The sequence below is a fragment of the Brassica napus genome, unplaced genomic scaffold (genome assembly GCF_020379485.1).
Source record: "Brassica napus cultivar Da-Ae unplaced genomic scaffold, Da-Ae ScsIHWf_1234;HRSCAF=1762, whole genome shotgun sequence".
Taxonomy (NCBI): domain Eukaryota; kingdom Viridiplantae; phylum Streptophyta; class Magnoliopsida; order Brassicales; family Brassicaceae; genus Brassica; species Brassica napus.
Genome location: NW_026014656.1, coordinates 1 through 21,571, shown reverse-complemented (window position 1 = coordinate 21,571; position 21,571 = coordinate 1). Strand labels below are relative to the sequence as shown.

At 33.0% G+C, this 21,571-nt stretch overlaps 3 protein-coding genes across 5 annotated transcripts; 2 read left to right on the top strand and 1 right to left on the bottom strand.

Moving 5' to 3' along the window:
- Nucleotides 1-914: 914 nt before the first annotated feature.
- Nucleotides 915-4,757, top strand: LOC125596586. 3 transcript variants are annotated; one of them, XR_007331142.1, is made up of 5 exons: nucleotides 917-1,938; nucleotides 2,333-2,443; nucleotides 2,521-2,601; nucleotides 2,863-3,006; nucleotides 3,153-4,757. XR_007331142.1 is itself a non-coding variant. In XM_048771681.1 (4 exons), exons 1-4 carry the CDS (start codon nucleotides 1,762-1,764, stop codon nucleotides 2,872-2,874), a joined length of 381 nt encoding a protein of 126 aa, XP_048627638.1. In that variant the 5' UTR covers nucleotides 917-1,761; the 3' UTR covers nucleotides 2,875-4,757. The 3 variants fall into 3 exon arrangements, 2 of the variants coding, with proteins under 2 accessions (XP_048627637.1, XP_048627638.1); XM_048771681.1 differs by having other exon boundaries at nucleotides 2,863-4,757; XM_048771680.1 differs by having other exon boundaries at nucleotides 915-1,938; nucleotides 2,521-4,757.
- Nucleotides 2,802-3,767, bottom strand: LOC125596585 (la-related protein 1C-like; the record flags this gene model as incomplete). The annotated part of the gene is made up of 3 exons (XM_048771679.1): nucleotides 2,802-3,034; nucleotides 3,124-3,250; nucleotides 3,317-3,767. Coding segments are annotated over 3 exons (711 nt in total), but the record flags the coding sequence as incomplete, so codon positions are not given.
- Nucleotides 4,758-6,128: 1,371 nt separating the features above from the next.
- LOC106420982 lies at nucleotides 6,129-6,826 on the top strand. The gene has a single exon (XM_013861819.3). The coding sequence runs from the start codon at nucleotides 6,243-6,245 to the stop codon at nucleotides 6,597-6,599; it is 357 nt and encodes a 118-aa protein (XP_013717273.1). The 5' UTR covers nucleotides 6,129-6,242; the 3' UTR covers nucleotides 6,600-6,826.
- The last annotated feature ends 14,745 nt before the right edge of the window (nucleotides 6,827-21,571 follow it).

The window sequence follows — 21,571 nt, the reverse complement described above, 5'->3', positions numbered from 1 at the left end:
TTAATATAGGTTGTAATGGAGAATCTTCTGGTGTATAACAAATTTTTTTAATTTTTACGTGAATTGAAAACTAAAAACCTTAATGTCAACTATTCAACTATGAAACATTAATTTAATTAATTACATGCAATCAAATATTAAGATTTGATCTTAGATTAACTAAATGATTAATTTTATAATAAAAAAATATCAAATTGGTCTAAACGGGTTAGCGATTTAAGTGGAATTAGTAGGAAAAAAAAGACTAGTTTAAATAGAACATGTTTATTTACTTTACAAATTCTAACAATGCATATGATACGTTTTATTGAATTTTCACAAATATAAAATATATTGCGCTTTAAATCGGGTAGTTTAGGTTGTTTGGACAAAAATATAAGATAAATAATTAACTATCAATTATTTGAATAAAAATATTTGAGTCATTAATTTTTTTGTTGTTGCATAATTTGGTTTATAAATAGTATTTTTAGGATATTTGGTTATTTAGAAATTAAATATAATTAGTATCTGTAGGTATATAATTTGTATTTTAAAATTTTAAGTACTCATTTGGTTCTCAGTTCGGTTTCTATTTTTTGGTTCCACAGATATATGATATGCTCAGTTATTTATGAAATTCAGTTTAATTTTGTTTTTTTTCAGCTTGATACAGTTCAGTGCACTTGGGTAAATGTACACAAACCTATAGATTATCTTATATATAAATTATATTAAAAAAAATTATTTTAATTTCAAAAATAAACATGCGCTTCCTATACACGGGTTAAAATCTAGTATTTTAATTATACGGCATTGAACAATACAACAAATGAACAATAAATTAATTTACAGAAACAAAAATATGACGATTTTAATATTAGTTTTCTAGTTAGATTTCTGACTAATTGAGACGAAATCAAAACTAAATTAGGAAATGACACATCAATACAATACTAAAAGGGGAATAAGGGCTTCCCACATGCTTCCACGTCCTTAATAATAATCAACCAATAGGATGTCTTTTTTTTTCCACGTCACGCGAAGGATGGGCTGTTTTGTTTCTTTGATCCGTAAAATATAAAATTTGACACAAAAGCCCAATCCAAAATAAACCTAGCAAAACTCATAAACATCGTCTTTTTCTCTTTCTCACCTTCCCCAGTTTTCTACGTTTCTTCCCTACTGTATCTAAGCCATAAATTGAACCTCTAATAACATAAACGTTCGACTTGCTTCATTATCGTCTCCACCTCTCTCCTTATCTGCGAAAATCAATCATAGTATTCTAATCTCTTGCTTTGTTTGATTGCTTCCATGTCAGTTGGCTTCCTTAAAATATATTGGATTCTTCTTCTTCCCTGGAAAATTGAAGGTGCTTCCTCTTTTTTCCCTCTCTCTTACTTCTTAATTGTTTTCATAACTAAATTGGATATGCGATTCGATCTAATTTAGGGTTTTAGTATCAATATTATCCCAATTTCGTTCATATCACAGCACTGTCTCTGGGTTCTAAAAAGAAAAGCTCTCAATATCTTATTTTTCTCTGCCACAGAGAGAGAGAGAGAGAGAGAGAGAGAGAGAGAGAGAGAGAGAGAGAGAGAGAGAGAGAGAGAGAGAGAGAGAGAGAGAGAGAGAGAGAGAGAGAGAGAGAGAGAGAGAGAGAGAGCTAAAGGGGTTTCGAGTGAAGATGAAGGAGGGAAAGCAATAGAGACGTCACAGCCGACGGTGGCTCCTCCGGCGAAGCACAGCCGACAGCTAGGAGCTCAGCTGTCGGGAAGCATGAGTTTCAGCAGACAAATGTCGAATGAAGACGAGGAGATGTCGAGGACGGCTTTGTCTGCTATCAGGGCGAAAGAAGAGGAGATCGAGAAGAATAAGATGGAGATTAGGGAAAGGGTTCAAGCTCAGCTTGGTCGTGTCGAAGAGGAGACTAAGCGCCTCGCTTTGATCCGTGAGGTATAGCATCTTTACTTCCTCATCTTTTTTTTTTTTTTTGAGAATTGTGCTTTAATTTTGTTTCTTACATAGAAAAAAACAAATTAAGATATAAAAATTGGACATATGGGGGTTTAATGCAGTGAAGCTATGTGGTTGTGATTCATGTTTAGGGGGAGATTTGTAGGACCCCAAGTATTGAAATTTTCAAGAAACATTGAACAAAAAATAGCTTCTTTTTTTGTTTTTTCTTTTAAATTATAAGTAAAGATTGGGACTTTTGTGAGTGTTTCCACTTTTGTATCACTAATTGTAAAATCCATTTGGTAAAAATGAGATTTGTGGATCAAAGTTCTTTCCTTTTTATGAAAACTACCATGATTAAGAAGCTTAATGGTTTGAATTGTATATTTAGGAACTTGAAGGTTTAGCTGAACCCATGAGGAAAGAAGTTGCTTTGGCCAGGAAGAAGATTGATTCTGTCAACAAAGAGTTAAAGCCTTTGGGTCATACTGTTCAGAAAAAGGTATGGCCATTGCACATAACCAAATCCATTATATGTCTGGTTGAGGATCATTATTAAGATGCTAATCTGGTGTGTAGGAACGAGAGTACAAAGAAGCTCTTGAAGCATTCAACGAAAAGAACAGGGAGAAGGTGCAGCTAATCACCAAGCTTACGGAGGTTAGTCAACTAATTCTAAAATCCTTTTCTTTTTTTTATTTATTGAATATAGTAATTGGAGATAGTGTTTGAATAATTGGTTCAAGTGTTTATCTTCTTCTCTGGTTATGGTTCTATGTTTGTCTAAATATATCTGTGAGTCTTGAGCTTAGTTAGTGATTTTTCAACTCAAACAAAAATTACAACATGATCTTTGAATTTTAAAACATCTGGTTTATTATTGACTGAATACAAGTACACGCTAATCCTCAATTTCTACAGACTCGAGAATAATAAATAAGATTCAGTGAGAAAGGTGAATCAGGCCAACATGCATGACGGCACATCCAGAAAGTAATTTACCTTCTTGATACCAGCAATCACATGCAGCGGAACAAAACCATGATCATCCATGTGCCCACGAAGGTATGTGTCTCTAATCAAATTCTCTTCACTGTAACAAAAAGAAACATTTGCATCTAAATTACTCCTTCCCAGAAGAGAAATGAGACGAATAAGAGAGATTCAATACAAAAGTACTACCTAAAATAATATTGTATTTGCTTCTGTAGTTTTACGTTTAGAGGAAGATCTTGGACTTGGTAAAAGACTGGACCAGGTGAGAGAGGGCTGATGAAAGGCATACGGGGATAATATGGAGATGCCAATTCTGAAATGAAAGACGCATTAGAAAAAAAAAAAGAGTTCCAAAACGTGATCTTTCAATGTATCTCACTAGGAGGAAAAGGCACATGCCCGCCAAAAGGCTGAATAGGCTGAGCTGCCATAAACTGAGGAGGAATTGACTGCATAGTTGGAGGTTGATGTCTCACAAATGCTGGGGCGCCTCTTTGTGAATGTGCATTTCCATCTCTCCCACTAAAGCTTCTGCAAAAATTCCAGTTTTGATTCCCTTGCTCCTGGCTGCGCCTGCCACCATGACTTTGGTGGTGGTGGTGGTGGTGGTTACCATTTTGGTTCCTGTGCGAGTGCCGTGGTGAAAAGTTGTCACTACAACCACCATGGGTTTGTGATGCAGAGCCATTCCTCTGGTTTTGGCCTCTAGGAGAAGGGTTGTGCGAAGGTGTTTCGACAAGTGGATCTTGAGAAACAGTACCATTAGCAGCGGATCCAGAAGAGCTATAGTAATTTTTAAAAAAATTTATAAAATAAAAAAAATTTAATATAAAATAATTTTACTGTTGACTTACTATTCTAATATTTCAATTTGAATATTCTCTTTGTTTTATAATATAATGGTTTAAAAGTATTTTTTGTTACACTATATAAATTGTTTTTATATTTCAATGTAACTTTATATTTATTATATATTGCGTGGCCAATTAAATTATGTAAATTACTGTATAATTGTTTAAATTTAAATATTAAATGACAGTTTTCTAAAGAAATAACTTTTAAATATTACAGATTTTAATTAAAATTGATTACATTTTGAAGCAGATGGAGTAATCTATAAACTAACTCTATATATATACCTTGAATTTCTCTCATTATGTGCATTCCTAACTCGAATGAGATAATCAACATCTAATATTATGTTACTCTCAGTATATTAGAAATGATCGAACCGTAAACCAATTAAGGATGATGTAAGGAAGACATAAATATGTATTTCCAGTTATCATAAAATATAGAATCAATTGACAGCAACTTAATTATGTTCAGCGTAGAACAACAGAGAAGAGTTTCCATAATTTCTAATATTATAATATCTCACTATTTTAAGCTTTTCTCTAGCACAAATACTCACTTTATTCTGGAGTTTAAGCTTTTCTATCTGATGATATTAGTAGTTTGATCCAAAAAAGAAAACAGTCGAACTGTACATTGTAATTGGAAAAAGAAAACAAACAAAGGTATATGAAACAAAAACTGGAAATATCAATTATCTGCAATTAAAGAATAATAAAGCAATAAAATTGTAAAAATACAAAAAAATAATTTACACAGAAAAAGATTTAGTAAAATAAAATCGTAATATAATTTTCATAATTGATAGTGCTCAGTTAAAAAGTCTAAATTTACAACATACACAGTTTTATTTACATCTTTAAACCTATTATCTAATTAAAATGATTCTAAGGAAAGTGCCAGCATGAAGAGTTAGAAACTATACGATAAAATATAATACATAATATTAAAAATACATTACTGATCACTAAAAAATCATGTTAGTAGTAATAAAAATGAAATGACAACACATTTATTAAAACCATAGAACGACGCGCAACAAGGTGTTATTAACTATACAAACTACAAATTAAATATGCTTAACGCAAACACACATAAAAATGAGACATCATATTTGGATATATTTAAATAAATAATTTTAAATATATTATATTCTTGATAATTTTAAAATTACTTAAAAAGAAACTAAATTATTAAAAATAAATATACAAATAAAACTAAAGCAATATTTTTTAACGTCAAAATAATAAATGAATAAAACATATATTAGGTAAATAAAATAGATTTTAGATTTTAAAGACTTCTAATTCATGTAGTATTACAAAATTCAAAATCTGTTTATTACAATTAATATTTTACCATTAGATATATTAAAATAATATTCTAAATCTATATTCAATTGTCAGTTTTCAACTATTACACTTAAAAAATATTATTAAATACGCCTGTTTTTTTTTGAAATGGAGATTTTATATTTTAAGTAGGTTATTGGAGTACTTTTTTTCGTTGATTTATTCGAGATGAGATTCCAATATTTTAAACTAAGATAATTTCCATTCTACACATAATTATATATTTTTTACATAAGTCTAAAATCTCGGACTTGATTCTTCATATTTTATTAGTTAATTGTGTTACATATAATAAAAATACTTACTTCAAACTAAAAATATAAAAAAAAAAATCAAATTTGAAAATTAGTTATATATAATTTAATATACAAAAGTTCAAATAGAAATAAAAATGATAAATGTAACAAATTTAAATATATTATCCGCGCGTAGCGCGGAGAAAGAATCTAGTTTAATTAAGGACCAATTAGAGTAGATGTTAAGTATAAGATTAAAAATTCCGTTCAATGTTCTCAATAGGACATGTTCAATGTTTTAAATGTGTTTTATTTTTTGTTGTGGGTTGTGAATACGAGTAATGTACTCAATATTGTAATAGGACATGTTCGTGATAGCAAGTATATAATAATAGGAGTATTATTCAGGATCATTTTTTACTTTCACATATCTTCGTAACAATTTTTGATCATATTTACTCTTTTGAGAAGGTATAATAAAATGTTATTCATTATTTTGTGAAATAGAAGTGTTATAATTAAAAAAAAAAATTGTAAAGAAAATACGTTGTTGATTATCTTTTGCTTTTTTTATTAAGTAATTCAGTTACAAGGAGTGGATGAGGATGACACAACTTTGGTCAACTAGTTACAACGTAACTTTGAAAAAGACATTCCACGTAAAGACTAATCAACCTTTGTCATCTCTCCCGACATGGCCGTACAAATCTAATCCTTTTCCTCGAGCCTTTTATCCATTTCTTTATTACAAAAAGAGAAACCTATTTCTTTGGTACACTATAAATACTTATAACCTTTCTTTAAGCTCTGAATCTCAGCAACTAAATCAATCACACAATAAAACAAAATAAAAACAAACAAAATGGGAAACTGCATATGTGTAATAAACAAAACAACGACAGAGAGAAGAAGGAGAAGAGGATCCACCGTGTTCCATGACGACGACGTGGTGGAAGAGAAGCTGCTCGGGGAAACAAGTAACGTGTCGTCATCAAGCTCTTCATCCACGTGTGGAGGAAGAGAGATTAAGATAAAGATGACGAGGAAAGAATTTGAAGATCTCATGAGAAACATTAGTTTGGAGGGATTGACGGCGGAAGAGGTTTTTTCTAACTTTCTTTCTGACGGGGGAGATCAAACCGGAACCGCCGCTGATCAATCCAATGATCACCAACGGCCGTGGAGACCAGCGTTACAGAGCATCCCTGAGATTGATTAATGTTTTTGTTTGGTGAATTGATTAGAAAAAGCTGAGTTTAATCGCTTAATCAGTGATCTTAGCTAATTCAAAATTATGTACATGCTTGTTTTGTAATTATCTTTTCTTTTTCAACAAAATACATTTGGATGCAACATCCAGATGCTAATATATTAGATATTTTGTTTGAATAATCTAATATTATTTGTAATGTTTTTCCAATTGTTTATTGTAAATAATGTTTGTAATGTTCTGTTTGAATACAAAATTAACTCCATCTTCTAAAAGAATTAATTTGTGTTAGATGCATACTTTAGTACCTAGATACCAGATTATTTTGTTCATCACATTTGAATTTTTGTTATCCAAATGGTGCATTCGTAATAGAGGCACCGATTTGAACAGTTATTGAAATTAAGTCAAACGACATAAGGACAAGTGTTGATATATTCAATTATATCGTCCACAGCCAAAGTTGGTTGGACTAAGAAAGCTCAGTCCATGTGTACACACATGTGTACGTCTGTCAAAGTAATGGAGGCATCACAAAATTTACAATACTCAATTCAGTACGTTTACAGTAGATCAAAGTTTTTATAACCAGCTTTCCCTTCTACTTCTTTTCTTTTTTATCATGGGAGACTTTCATAAAGCATAAACTCAAGCAAGAGAGTAATTGTTCACAAACAAAAGAGGCGATTTAGCTAGGCTATCAGCAACCCCATTTTGCCGGCAGAGAATGAAACAAAAATAGAGGGTACTAAAAGAAAAAGCTAAATTGCAAATATCCTCCACAACACCTCTATGTTCAACCTACGTCGAGTTGGAGGATAGGATGGACACGAGCATCTTACAGTCTGAAAACACATTAAGCTTTCGGATTCCTAAAAATCCTCCAGGAAATTACGGGTCAATAAATCCGAGGGTTCTTTACTTATGAAATCAAATTGACATCCAAATGATTTGCTGGTTTTGTACCAAGGATCATGTTGTAGGAAATGGTATCAATGTGTACTGATAGCTATATTTGGGGTTATTAATATCAAATAATCAGCTTTATTTTTGCTTAAGCTGAAAGAGTAGAAGCAAAACAGAGCAATAAGAACTGAGCTCAATAATTCAGGTATGGACAAAGCTAGTTCTAGCCCAAAGCAGAAGAAACATGGGCTTCCAACCACCATTTTATTAAATATTTAATTAGCCATGAAATTAAAGAAAAATGTATTTAGTCTAATTGTTCAATGGTCAACTATTAGTGTATTATTATAAAAGCCAAAAAATGTATTTAGTCTAATTGTTCAATTTGTGTGGCTATTTTTAGCTTTTGGTTTGTAACTTCTAAATCTCAGAGTGCGAGCTTTGAGTATAGAATCTCATGTTCAAGATTTTTTTTATTAAAAAAATGGTTTCCATTCAGATAACTCTACACTGTATAAACTGTATCAATTTTGGGATGATAGTATTTTTAACATTTTCTTCAGTCCGGCTGATATCAAAACAACGATACAAAGACGACTCTCGTCCCCTTCCACCATGAAAACGTTCCTAATGTTTCATTACTGTTTCCTTCTTAGAAGTTACTCATGTTTCCACATACTGTGGGGATTAGAGACGATACTGCTCCATTTGGAAGTATTCGTAATTGTTTACATCGCATACGAATTGATGGACAAATCTTATGCAAATCTGCAAGGGAGATCAAGGTCGGAGGCAGCGCACGTCCACGGAAAGGAGCTAGGGTCATGTAGCTTCTACTGGCTCAGTCTTGAGACTCTTGACTAGAAGATGAGGAAAGTTAACGACTAAAAGGTGGGCTTTATTTTTATCACATACTCCCTCTGTTTCATATTAACTGTCATTTCGACCTTACGCACACAGATTAAAGAAACAATTAATTTTGTATATTTTCTATATAAAAACACAATTACCTATACACCTGACCATATTTCAACCAATAGAAAAATAAATTACTGCATAAAATTAATAAACTTTGTATTGAAAATCGAAAACGACACTTATTTTGTAACGAAATTTTTTTTCCGCAACGACACTTAATATGAAATGGAAAGAGTATCTTTCTTTTCTTTTTTTTGTAAAAAGGCATGTTTTTATCACGTATCTTAGAATAGATGATTTAAAAGTTGTGCTATTATGTCTTTTGTACTGCAGAAATAAGTTTACTTATATGAAATCTGGTCACTTGATTTAAAGGTAAATGAAATCTAGTCACTTCATTATCTTTCAATACAATAGAATGCTAATTGTTATTAGCCGACCCCTACCTCCTCATCACTGGACTTCAAAACTTTGACTTCTTCATCTCTGCTGTAAATCATTATTATTATTATTATTGATGGAGTCGCTTTACTCTTGTTTTCTATATGCCAACTATAATATTTCCCCTAGTATTTTTGTGGTCCGGCCTTCAGGGGGGGTACCAGTACCACTTACCATGCATAGTCGTATTCTGAAAAGATGTGTTAAAACAACGTGACAATATTCTAATTTAATTTCTAACTGCACATACCAAACTACACTTAAGGACAAAAGCCAAAAAGTCCTAGAAGAACAAAACATTTTCTCGTCTCACGCGTCGTGACACTTGCAATTAGCCACCAAATCAACCATATACATGTGTATATACTACACGTTTTCATGCACCATGCACGGTAATAAATTTTAAATTTTAGTTAAATTTAAAAACGAAATTTTATTAGTGTTGTAAATTATCATTTTCTTTACTAATATTTTAATATAAACTTGACTTAATTAAACATAAAATTAAGATAATTTTTTTTTGTTTATTTTCAATTATATTTAAGAAAATATATGTATATATATATAATTATAATTTTAGACAAAATTTTATCTATTTTTTGGTTAAATACATCAAATCAACTTATATAAAATGAATAAAAAAATTGATATAAAATTTAAATAATTTTCAAAAAATTAAAACTAAAAAGTATTTATAAAATTTGTATATATATATATATATAATAAACTAATGATATTACGATTAAAAATTGTAACTTTTAATTTTTTGGATATTTTTAGTAATAAAATTGTTAAATATAAAAAATAATTAAATAATATTTCAAAATTTGTAATGTCATTTTTGAATATATTTATTTGAAAGGCTCAGAAACACGTTTTGAAAGGATACAAAACATGTTCAGAACGGTTCAAAAATATGTTCAAAAGAACTCGAAAACATGTTTTGAAGGGCTCAAAAACATTTTTTATAGGGCTCAAAAAAATAAAAGGGTTCAGAAACAATTTTAAAACATGTTTCAAGTTCTGAAAGGATGAAAAACAGTTTATGCAGGGTCCGAAAACAAATAACTTTTAGAATTCCTCGAGTGATGTCTTGCAATTCCTCGAATGATCTCGAGTGCCATCACTCGAGTAACTCCAATCACTCGTTATAAAGCCATAAAACAAAATTTGACTTTCTTTTTTTGTTAATATTTTTTTTTCCAAATTACTTCATTATCAAAAAGGCAATATCTTTCACATAAATATATATATATTTTAAACATGTAATTTAGTAAAACAAAATTCCTTTTATATAAATAAAAACGTAATTTAATATTATATGTTATTACAAAAATTCTAATATAAAACGAAGTATTATATATATAGGAATCTAATAATATAAAAGAAATTTAACTTTCACATAAATATATATATATATATATATCGTTCTATATTTAAAACATGTAATTTAATATTAAAAATTTTCCTTTTATATAAATAAAAAAATAATGTAATATACAAAGGAAATATCTTTAATACAAATAAAATTTCAATATTAATATTTAAAACATGTACAAATTTCTTTTATATAAATAAAAAAGGATATAATATAATAAATATAATATTAAAATATTTCAAATTTTTTAATTTAAAATTTATTATTAATAAAAAGATTATTATATATATAAAGGAATCTAATATCAAAAAAGAAATATATTAACTATAAAATTATTTAGCAATTTCTCTCAAATCTGAAACATGTGGTTTAATAGAAAATAATTTTTATTTTAAAATCTCAAATTTATGATTATCAAATTACAGGTTTTTTCTTGAATTACGTTAATAAATAATTTTATCCTCACTATTTTAAGTTAGTTAAAAACATCATAATTACTATTTAATTTTATATTTAATCAATTTTAATCTCTAAATCAATAATTGTTTTTACTTAAAATTCTCAGCCTAATATTATATGGATGCACATATCTCTACAAATAAACATTTAATTCTTTCAAGTTTGAACCATCAACACGTATATTTGAATATCTAAGATTCTACCTCATTCATACAAATTATGTTTTTTTTTTGTAAAAACTACACCCCTCGTTTTTATTAGAGATCATTCATCTGTCAATAGATGAAAGATCAAAGAGTAATATCATAAAATGACTATGTAACTAAAAACAATTCAAATAATTTCAGTTGGCTATACATGTTGTCGAGACAACCGTTATAACATATAATAGAGTCCGGTTAAAATATTTCAATACCTATGATATATGTTATTTCGCTAGGAACAAGATTTTTATTTAGATAGCGCATACATTTTGTCATTAATGTTGCTTCACAAAAGAAAACCAAATATGTAGTTATAAAGATGTTTTCTAAAACATTAAGTAGTTTTAATTGAAATTATATTTATGTCTTTTTCAAAAACATTTGGTTGTTTTTGATTAACAGCTTTAATTATAATGATAAATCTTCACTTCAATAAAATGGTCCTAATTTTTTCACTGGTGGAATTTTGTTGGTGTATAAATTTTATAAGTGATTTGTGCGGTTTCAAAAATTCACAAACTCCAATAATAAACAAAATATAAAACTATAATTAACATAACCATACAAGCGATAAAATTATCTAAACCAAATTAAAATTAAATTAGAATTTGATAAACAAATATTATAATCATAGTAAATATTTTTAAAATCAAGTACGTTAAAACATCCAGCTTAATAACTCATAAATTACAGTCTTAACTAAAATAATATAAAATATAAAACTAACTAAATAACTACAATTTAATTTTTTATTAATATTATAGATGCGGATAAATCACCTAATGTATATATATATATGATCAATATCGGACTTAGAAGGAAGGTCCAATCTTTAAAAGTTGTCAATGTTTTTAGATTTTCCTTCCTTGTCAATTAAATATATATTATCTTGTTTTTTTGATCAAAAATATATATTATCTAAAAACTACTAGTTTATATAGTAGATCTAATCGAAAGAACACAATCATTATAACATGTTTGATTCCTTGAAAATATAGTTATTCTCGATTTATTTATTTTTGATAACGTAACACAGAGTGGCCCCAAAAAAATTATTGCTTCCAACTGCATCACATCACAAGTTGTCAATGCGCAAAAACTTCTTATATTGATGTCAAAGTTCGCTTGGTAGGCTGATGCTGACGACGGCTTTCAGTAAGACTTAATCAAGATCCACCACACACTGCGCTATCCATAGAAGAGTTTTTGATAAATGAAGATTGAAATTTAACGATTAATTTCTCAACTAATTCAAAATTAAATGTTGATTACGTGCATTTGTTTTGGATGGATGTCATCCCGTAAATGTTATTTAGTGTGAATACATCCGTGGATGACATTCTATGGATATTATCTAATGGTTACAATTCAAATGTATAAAATTTGGATGGTGTTGTAAAATAGAGAGTTTAGAGACCGAATATTTCTGTGTTATTATTAATGAACAATGGGGGTTCCTTTATATAAGGATTACAAGATAAAGAGAAAAGGAAAATGTACATATCCTAATCCAACAGGAAATAGGAAAACTACTAAAACATAATCATGGAAAGATTACATCTACTAAGAAAAGGAAAGGGTTTCCTTTTCTCTAAGCTTTGTGACCGTCTTTCTCTCTCCTGAAGTCGGCTCTCTCTCTCTCTTCTCTCTAGGCTTCGGCCGTCCCTATATCTTCTAGGTATTGGGCCGGTCTTGGACCGGACCTGGTTAATGGCAATCCACTCCATGATTTATAACACTCCCCCTTGAATGCCATAACCATACAGGATTCGTAGTACGCTTCATGTTGCCTCATTAAAACCTTATCAGGAAAACCCAGTGGGACAAAACCATGATGAAGGAAAAAGAGTACAACACGCACTACTCCCCCTGATGTGAACCTCACTGTAGGTTCTACATTCTACGCATCTTGGTGCGTAATATCTCCTGTATGTATAGGATGAGAGTAATCGGCCAGTTTCATTACTGAACCGTAATTAGACCACTTCGACTTCTTAGGTCGTTTCTCATGTCCTTTGACATCGAGTGTCCCGGTAAAGCATATGTGCTAAGCAATGTGAATCACGAGATCACTATTGGGTCTTTGCAAATCGTGTTTGCATATGTCCATAGTCTAGACGTGATCGTCTACTATCAACTGCTCTTTACTTTGGCGATTTATGGTTACCATCGACCATGTATCAATCTGGCCGAATCATGACCGGGTCATAGACCTCGTCTATAAGTGTCCACTACTTTCCTTGTGGAGTTTATACGGCAGCAGACCGTTCTGCTATGCCGGATCTTTACTTAGGGGATCTGATGTCGGATTGCAACCTGATGGTTGATCTTTTGTTTCTACTAGTCCGTGATCAAGGGATAAGGGCCGGATGCCTTTTAGCCGATGGGCCGGACGTTTTTAGCCGGAGTGCTGGACGCCTTTAGCCAGAGGGTCGGACACATTTAGCTGGACACCCATATAGATTTATTCTATGCCTCTTTTAGGTTTAGTATAATCACAAGGAATTTCAAGTATATGGACTGTATTGGATTGTCTTTTATACAACTCCAAGATCAATGATCATGCGTGATCAATTTCTTTTACATACTATATACAGCTGCTTTAGGTTTCAGTCCATGAATCAGCTTAGGAACGAAGCTGTTCTTTCATCTTATCCAGTGATCCATATGCTGCTTACTACATCATTTGTATCTAATATCTTTCTTATGACCAGACCATTTTCAATTTCGAAAATCTGTAGCAGCATCCACCACATAGGAGTTTATCTCTTTATAATCTGTTCCTTTGATCTCTGTGAGTACCTTGTGTAACAAGCTATGATCTAATGTTGTTATTAGGAAACATGAACACTCTAGACCTCGTGATCATGTGTCTTCTCTCACGGTTTCTTTATCTCACAAGATCCATCTATTTCACTGGTTTATCAGATGGCGTTTCTGTATATGTATATGGCCAATACACCCATCTCTCTTTTAGATACTTTGAACCTCCACGTTTTATCTTTTCTAATCTCTATGATCTCTTATGATTGTATGAGTACTCATTCGTGGGTTCATGATTCTCGCTTATCTCTTTATGTTCAAGTGCTATAACTTTATGTATCTTTATACAAATGTGTGTGTGTATCGACACTTTCATGTGGTTCCATTATGTTCCAGACATGATCTATAGATTTGAGATCTTATTATCCAGGACCTTTATTACCTAGTAGCTTGGCGTCCCAAGACTACATGGTTTGGTACCTTAGATGTGTAGCTGCGCAGCCTTTTCTCAATGTCTGGTATGGTTTCTTTTATAATCTCGGATCTGTATTCTATGCACCATTTCTCTATCCGAGATTCCTTTATCTTATGGAACACTTGGTCTATCTTGTATAGACTCTATAGCAACTTGATTATGTCTCTTCTAGGACATTCATTTGGTGCTAAGCTGGGTAGTCATTTCTCGGGTCAGTGTCTGGCATTTTGATTAGCTTCTCAATTAGCTAGCTTTATATAATCTTTCTTTGGACGTCTTAAATCATAATGTATAGTCCGAGAATCTTTGCCAAGACAATGATGGTTAAAAACCATTTGTACTTTTAACATTCTTTATCCAGCTTATAATCTTTCTCCTTTAATATTCGGATTCATTTGTTTCATGCAATCCGTACCTGGCCACTATTTGATCACCCATGTTTTTGGCTCTCGGTCCTTTTGATTTCGTGGAAAAGATCTTATTCTTATATATTCCCAATCCTCTTCTGAGGTTCCATCTTAGACGGCACATGTATGTATGTGGTGGTTTATTCAAAATCAATTAAGATGGTGTATGTCTGGTTTTATGACCCGTATTCAATCTGAGATGAGAATATCTATGCTCACTTATATGGCCTGATGCATATGATCATATTATCATTCTATACATGTAAAACATCATGTCTCCAAGCTTATAGACTTTAGAATCTTAGTCTTATAGATAATGGCTTACATGGCCGAACCTTTATAGGTAATGGCTTACTTGGCCAAACCTTTATAGGTAATGGATTGTGTGCGGCCAAGCCTGCACTATGCGGCCAAGTCACGACCAAGTCACGGCCGAGCCGTTTATTCTCATGGTCTCTTCAGCCGGGTAATGGCCTCTTTGGTTTGGCCGTTTGTATCATGGCCTCTACGGCCGAGGAATGGTCCTTTATGGCCGAGTAATGACCGAGCCATATAACATGGTCTTAGACCATAGTGGTACACGAACTTGTAGTATTGATCATGGGTTTATCCTCTCCCCCCCTCATGACCATACTATAAGGTTGTGGTGCTTGGGACAATTAAGCCTAATGAGTTTCCCTTTGTGTACATGTTTCACAACGTGAGATATTTTACGGGATAACTCTGTGCCTTTTCAATCTTTGCATCAAGTTTAGACTTTTAGGATGGCTAATCCTATCATGCCATATAATGTAAAATTTCGTGGTGTTATCTCAATATGGTTACCACATCTCTTGCATCTTTATCATACTGATATGTAGCATAGTTTTGATCAGTAGAAATCATCGGTATAGTCTCGACCAATTTCTTTCAAGGTCTTAGGCGTTTTTCTTCTTAAAATCTAAAGGAACTTGTTTCCTTCCTTACCCATTGTTTCTACTTGGAAACCATACATTATAACTTCAATGGGTCACATGTTCTTTTGGGTGTGTATAATGCCTTTTAAGGTAATGCCTTAGCCATAGTTTCTTTACTATGCTTACTATACCCATTCATGATTTCTTACTTGGTTTTATGCCTTTTAGGCAACTCTTTATCAGTAAAAACATTCATATGTTCAAGTAAGACCAGGCAAGATATAATGAAATCAAAGCAAACTCTTTTATATATATATATAAATCGTGAATCATCAAGTAGGTCAAAAGCAAATCACAAAATCATAGACTTAAAATAAAATTATCATGTCGAGATCTTTCTTTAGTCAATGTATAAGCCGGCCTCACAATCTATATTACTCCACACGGCTTTCTTGGATTCATCCTGATCCAATGCCTCAGGATATCTCATCTCACTGTTTTGTTGCTCAATGCATCTTTTCTGAAGTTTCTCAAATCTGTCAATGGTATCTTTAACTTTCTGCTTTCTTTGCTCAGTTGCCAATATGTATGACAATAGATCATTATAGGTTGTGAAAACCTTAGATGTATATGATAGCAACCAATCCTTTGGATGGAATGTGGAATATGTTTTATACAGTAGATCATTATCTGTAACCACTTCATCACATAGTTCAAGACTATGGGCGATTTTCATTAGAGCAGAATCGTATTCTTCCACGGATTTAAAATCCTGGAACCTGAGTATCTTCCAATCATTCATGGCTTTTCGCCATAATTCCATTGAGTATATGGATTTTAGTTTTATCCAGAGATCATAAGGATCCTCAATATCTTCATACTTATTTCTCAGTTCCTCAGTGAGATGATAGCGCATAATTGTTATGGCTCTATGCTTTTCACTTTCAATTTCATCATTTCTTTCAATGATACATTTCCCAAGTCCTCTAGACTTCAGGGCAATTGAAGTGTTCATTTCTCATTCTGGATAATTATCTCCAGAGATATCTAGGGCAGCATAATCCGAAGGCTCAAATCTCGACATCTGAAATCATCAATAAATTCATGATTTAGAATTCTTGTAACTAATTTAAATAATCAGTGCATATGATTTCATAAGTATTATCTATAATACTTTAAGCCACACGGCTTTGCAATATGATGCTTAGGCCATATGGCTTTGCATTGTGATGTTTGTACCTCATGACTATTATGTGATACAACGATCTTAAGGATCGGATCATAATGCAATCCGGTTTATATAACCATCCGGATACTAGACAACACGGTCACTTTGATATTCACTAAGCCACACGGCTTTTAATCAATCAAGGGCACACGGCCGCAAGTGTGAGCAGTGCATTAGGCCACACGGTCATATACTAAATAGGATCTAGATTCAATTCTATTTCTTAGTTGTATATCTATTAAGTTATAGAAATAAATGATCTAGCAACCTAACTCTCATTCAATATGTAAATTTTTTAAATCAATCTATCAATCTTTAAGTAATGAGAGATTTAAGGTTTCAAGGCCTTTAGGAATATCAATCAAGATTAAGGGTTTCAAGGCCTTAAGGATTTCGAATCTTGAGATTAGATCTATTAATCAATCTATCAATCCTAACATCTCAGATCATCAATCATCAAACAAAGACATTTTAAAACCGAATTTAAACTTTTTAGGGTTTCAGTTTGAGTGATTTAGATTCGAATTTAAACAATCCTATCAATAGCTCTAGGTGATCAAACAATCAAAGTTCAAATCAAACAATTTAAAACCGATTTTTCCAAAATTAGGGTTTTTAGGGGATTTCGAAAAACTTTGATCTTTGATCAAGGGGATTTGATTTGAGATTCAAAATCATTAAGACTTTGATTTTAATTGATCAATGGATCAATCTCGAATTATGGTTTAGGAGATCGGACTTATTCGAGCTCCGATTTACTCTTTAGGGTTTGATCTATTTTTCCTATGGCTTTCATCTTTTGAGTTCTGATTTTAGGGTTTCAATCTTTACAAAACAACCATGTTCAATTCATGTTCTCAGAATTAGGATTACCTTTGTTTTGCAGATTGTAGAACCCGGACCACCAAGAGAACCTCGATCGAACACGAGATGGGACGAGCTGGAACAATCGCGTGCTGAGGCGAGACGCGTCTGATCGGGATCGGATGGTTTTGGCGTCTGGTCGCGGATGTCGTCGGACGCGTCTTCTTCTTGAGTTCGCGAGCGGGTTGATTGGGAACTCAGGCTGGCTGGAAATTGAGGTCGTCTAGGATCAGGAACACCTTAGGGCTGGAGCTGATCGGGTGTTTGTAAGCCGGAACGCAAGCAAGAATAATTTGGGGTTTTTCGGAATTAGGGTTCCAAAAGACCAAGACAGCGCCGAGTATTGTTTCTGCGAGTGTGTGCGCGTCGGAGATCGGATCAATGAACGGTTTGCGCTGATGGATTAGCCTCGTCAAGAGCTTCAATTTGATATGTGGCTCGTCATCTGGTTCCTCGGAGTTTGAGAGATAGATCGATTTTAAGTTGCGCCTGTTTTAGGGTTTATGTGTGATGGATTTTAGGTTAGGTTTTGTCTCAGGGTTTTGGAGTCTATCGTGCTGATAACGTGTTGTAAATAGAGAGTTTAGAGACTGAATATTTCTGTTTTATTATTAATGAACAATGGGGGTTCCTTTATATAAGGATTACAAGATAAAGAGAAAAGGAAAGTGTACATATCCTAATCCAACAGTAAATAGGAAAACTACTAAAACATAATCATGGAAAGATAACGTCTACTAAGAAAAGGAAAGGGTTTCCTTTTCTCTAAGCTTTGTGGCCGTCTTTCTCTCTCCTGAAGTCGGCTCTCTCTCTCCTCTCTCTAGGCTTCGTCCGTCCCTCTATCTTCTAGGTATTGGGCCGGTCTTGGACCGGGTCTGGTTAATGGCAATCCACTCCATGATTTATAACAGATGGATACTATTTTGTAAATGTTTTATTGGTCGAAGTCCAATAGGCCTAAAAAAATCTGTTATTTTTGATCTAAGTGGTCGAAAACCCATTAGTGTAAGAATTTAGAGAGACACCGTAAATACTTTTTAAACCTAATTATTTGCTTCCTACCATCCATAACACTTATTTGACAAAAAAGAAATTAGTAAAAGAGAGAAGCAAAAGCAAAGAGGAAAATTTGAAGGAATATCTACAAAAATTGAGGAAAAACAAAGGGAGTCTCAGACTGTTTCTTCTTCTTTGGATTGTGGATTTCATCTCCTACACACACAGATTTAGTAAACTCAAGTTTTAGCATTTATTGATGTGTTGTCTCTAGATGATCAGAGAAATATAGAGGTTGTTGTATAAAGAAGCTCTTGTATACACTTGATACTAGTGAATCGTTGAGATTGTCATCATCTCCCCAGATATACCGAAAGAGAACTGAGTAACCAAATCCTATGTGTTTTTAACTAACTCAAACAACAACAAAAAGTGTGATAAGGTTAATTAGTCAAATGAGATAAACCGGTTAATTGGTTAAAGAAATTCTCAACATTGAAATTTAGTATTTTTATTAATAGAATCAGTTCAGTTAATACACGTTTTCTGTGAATTTTGTTTACTAATCCTTTGTACTTTTTATCGATCAATATTACTTTGTTCGAATTTGTAAGTAAATTATACATTTATCTTAATAATCTACACTATTTGTATTGTCGTTTATTCATGGATCCCACCCATCCCGGGGCTTCATGCCGTCCTCTCTTTAAAGTCTCATAGTTCATTTTCAAAACAAAAAAAACAAGGAAAAAAGAAATACAAACACTTATTTTCCAATACCCACTTTATTTTTGTTATTTATTTATTTATACAAGAATTTTCCAAAACACACTTACTTCAGAAATAATGTTGAACGTGGCAATTTATATACATGTGTCCAATCCCTAACTATACACAAAAGGTTTTCTTTTTCGAATCTTCATCGTTTCAGAAATCCACACCCCTATCAAGCCACACATCTCCACTCAATTTCCTTCTCAGTTTTTATATAACCAAACCCTTTCCTAACTTTTGTTGATAATTAGAAGCCTAATGGACGCGTCAAATGAGCAGACCACGGAGAGAACCGATCTCCAACGACCATTGGTGGACCAAAAACCACCACCCTCGGACGTCGGACTCGAGAGCCTTTTAACGGAGAATAGCCTTCCGTACCCGAGGCGCGTCTACTTAGGCGCATGTATAGAACTGAAAATACTTCTCAGGTTAGCACTTCCGGCGATACTTGTCTATATAGTCAACAGCGGAATGAGTATCTCTGCTCGAATCTTCGCCGGACATATCGGAAGCCACGAACTCGCCGCTGCTTCCATCGGAAATAGCTGCTTTAGTCTCGTCTATGGCCTCATGGTACGTTGGCTTTTTTATGTGTAGAGTGGTGGAAACATGTTGATTTTATTAGTTACTTTTCTTTTCTTTGCTCGTTGCTGAATAATGTTAAACGTGGCAATTTGTCGCATTTTTATCAGGATAATAGGTAAGAGTATTAGTTACGGTTACATTTTTGTCGTTTGGCTTGTTATTTTATTAGTAAATTTTAAGAGTTATAGCTTCTTCTTTTTTTGATCAAATAAGAGTTATAGCTTAGTTTAAAACTTTAAGTAGAGTGTTTCTGTTTGACCAGGAAAACGAAGTTGTGAATTTAGTGGGTTAAAAAACTTAAAATAATGAAATTTAGCAAGAAAAACTGTGCCCGGCCTTTTTCTTCTGGTCGATGGTTCCGATTTTGTCATTGCGCTGAATAATTATATTTTGATGAAAACTTGTTAGCATATCTAAGGAGATAATAATTTATTTGGCGTTAACCTTTAATTTTGAGAATTTTTCAGGAATACTAAAGTCATTATTTAAATTATTAACAATGGTAACCTCTCAGGAACTTATAATTCAGAAGATAGTATTCTTTTAGGGATATAAACTTCACGTTATATATGCAGCTGCTTCCGTTATATATGCAGCTGTTTTTTACTCGTAATAGATAATATTATGATCTAGTTATAATTTATAGATAGATTATAAATATTTATAAATGTGTTGGTTGTTTATATTGTCGTTAGATGCTAAACTAATCAAAATGACAACCCCTCTTTCTCATCGCTCTCTCTTTTTTCTAAGAGACAACATCAACAAAAGCAAACCCTAGCTCCGGTTGCCGCATCTGGCGAGCCGAGGCGCCCCCTTCCCCCTAATCTCCTTTTTTCTTTGCTCTCACCCTCTCCTCTCTATCCTAAGTCGAGATGTTCGCCTTTCTGTGACTGTCTGAGATCTTCTTCCAAAGAGTCCTTTGCGACAGACGGAGGCAGATACCGGCTCTCTATGGACAGGTGGCAAGACGCAAGGAAGGTCGAAGGTGATGAAAGTCGGCTTTTAGACCGAAGATTCATGTCAGATCCGGTTTTCCATTTTTGAGATCTATGACGAAATCTTCACGGAAACGGCGCGTGACTCGGCGTAGAGTCTTCGTCTTCTCCACCTCGGATCTACTTCCCCTCGTGGCGGTGAGATTGCTGGAGGAGTGGTGTGAACAGACGGCAGAAAGGGGTTTATCCTTTGGATTCCGGAGGCAACGCGTGGCAAGGTCTTTCAACAATGGAGTTGTCGACAGAGGAGGGGACTTTGTGGCAAAACGCGGTGGAGTTGCTTACATCCCAGCGCCGGTGACGGTCTGTTTGGTCGCTCCGGTGGTAGGAATACACACTTTTTGAAGCCGCGTCTTAGTTTTTCCCGTTTCACGAAGCCGTAATCCAGGTCGCTTTTCATTCCGGACTCGTGTTCGGTTTAGGCTAAGACAGATAGTGATGGCCGGAAGGAAGAGAGCTCAAGTCGGAATGCGCCTTATGGTGTTGATACCGTGGGTCACGAACTGAATTCGAATCATTAGGAGACCATTATTCTGGTTTTTAGATTACGCGATTGTGATTTTTCCTTTTTCTTTTGTGTTATAATATTGGGCGTTGTATCTCGAAGTCGAATTAGGGGTCCCGTAAAGACGGTTTAATATAATTTCCGGGTAGGGGATGACCTCGACCTCATCGTTATAGTAAAAA

Coding starts and splice junctions, on each gene's coding strand:
- LOC125596586 (XM_048771680.1), top strand. CDS start 1,762: ATGAGTTTCAGCAGACAAATGTCGAATGAAGACGAGGAGATGTCGAGG. Junction 1,939..2,332: donor GCCTCGCTTTGATCCGTGAG/GTATAGCATCTT, acceptor TTGTATATTTAG/GAACTTGAAGGTTTAGCTGA. Junction 2,444..2,520: donor GTCATACTGTTCAGAAAAAG/GTATGGCCATTG, acceptor TCTGGTGTGTAG/GAACGAGAGTACAAAGAAGC.
- LOC106420982 (XM_013861819.3), top strand. CDS start 6,243: ATGGGAAACTGCATATGTGTAATAAACAAAACAACGACAGAGAGAAGA.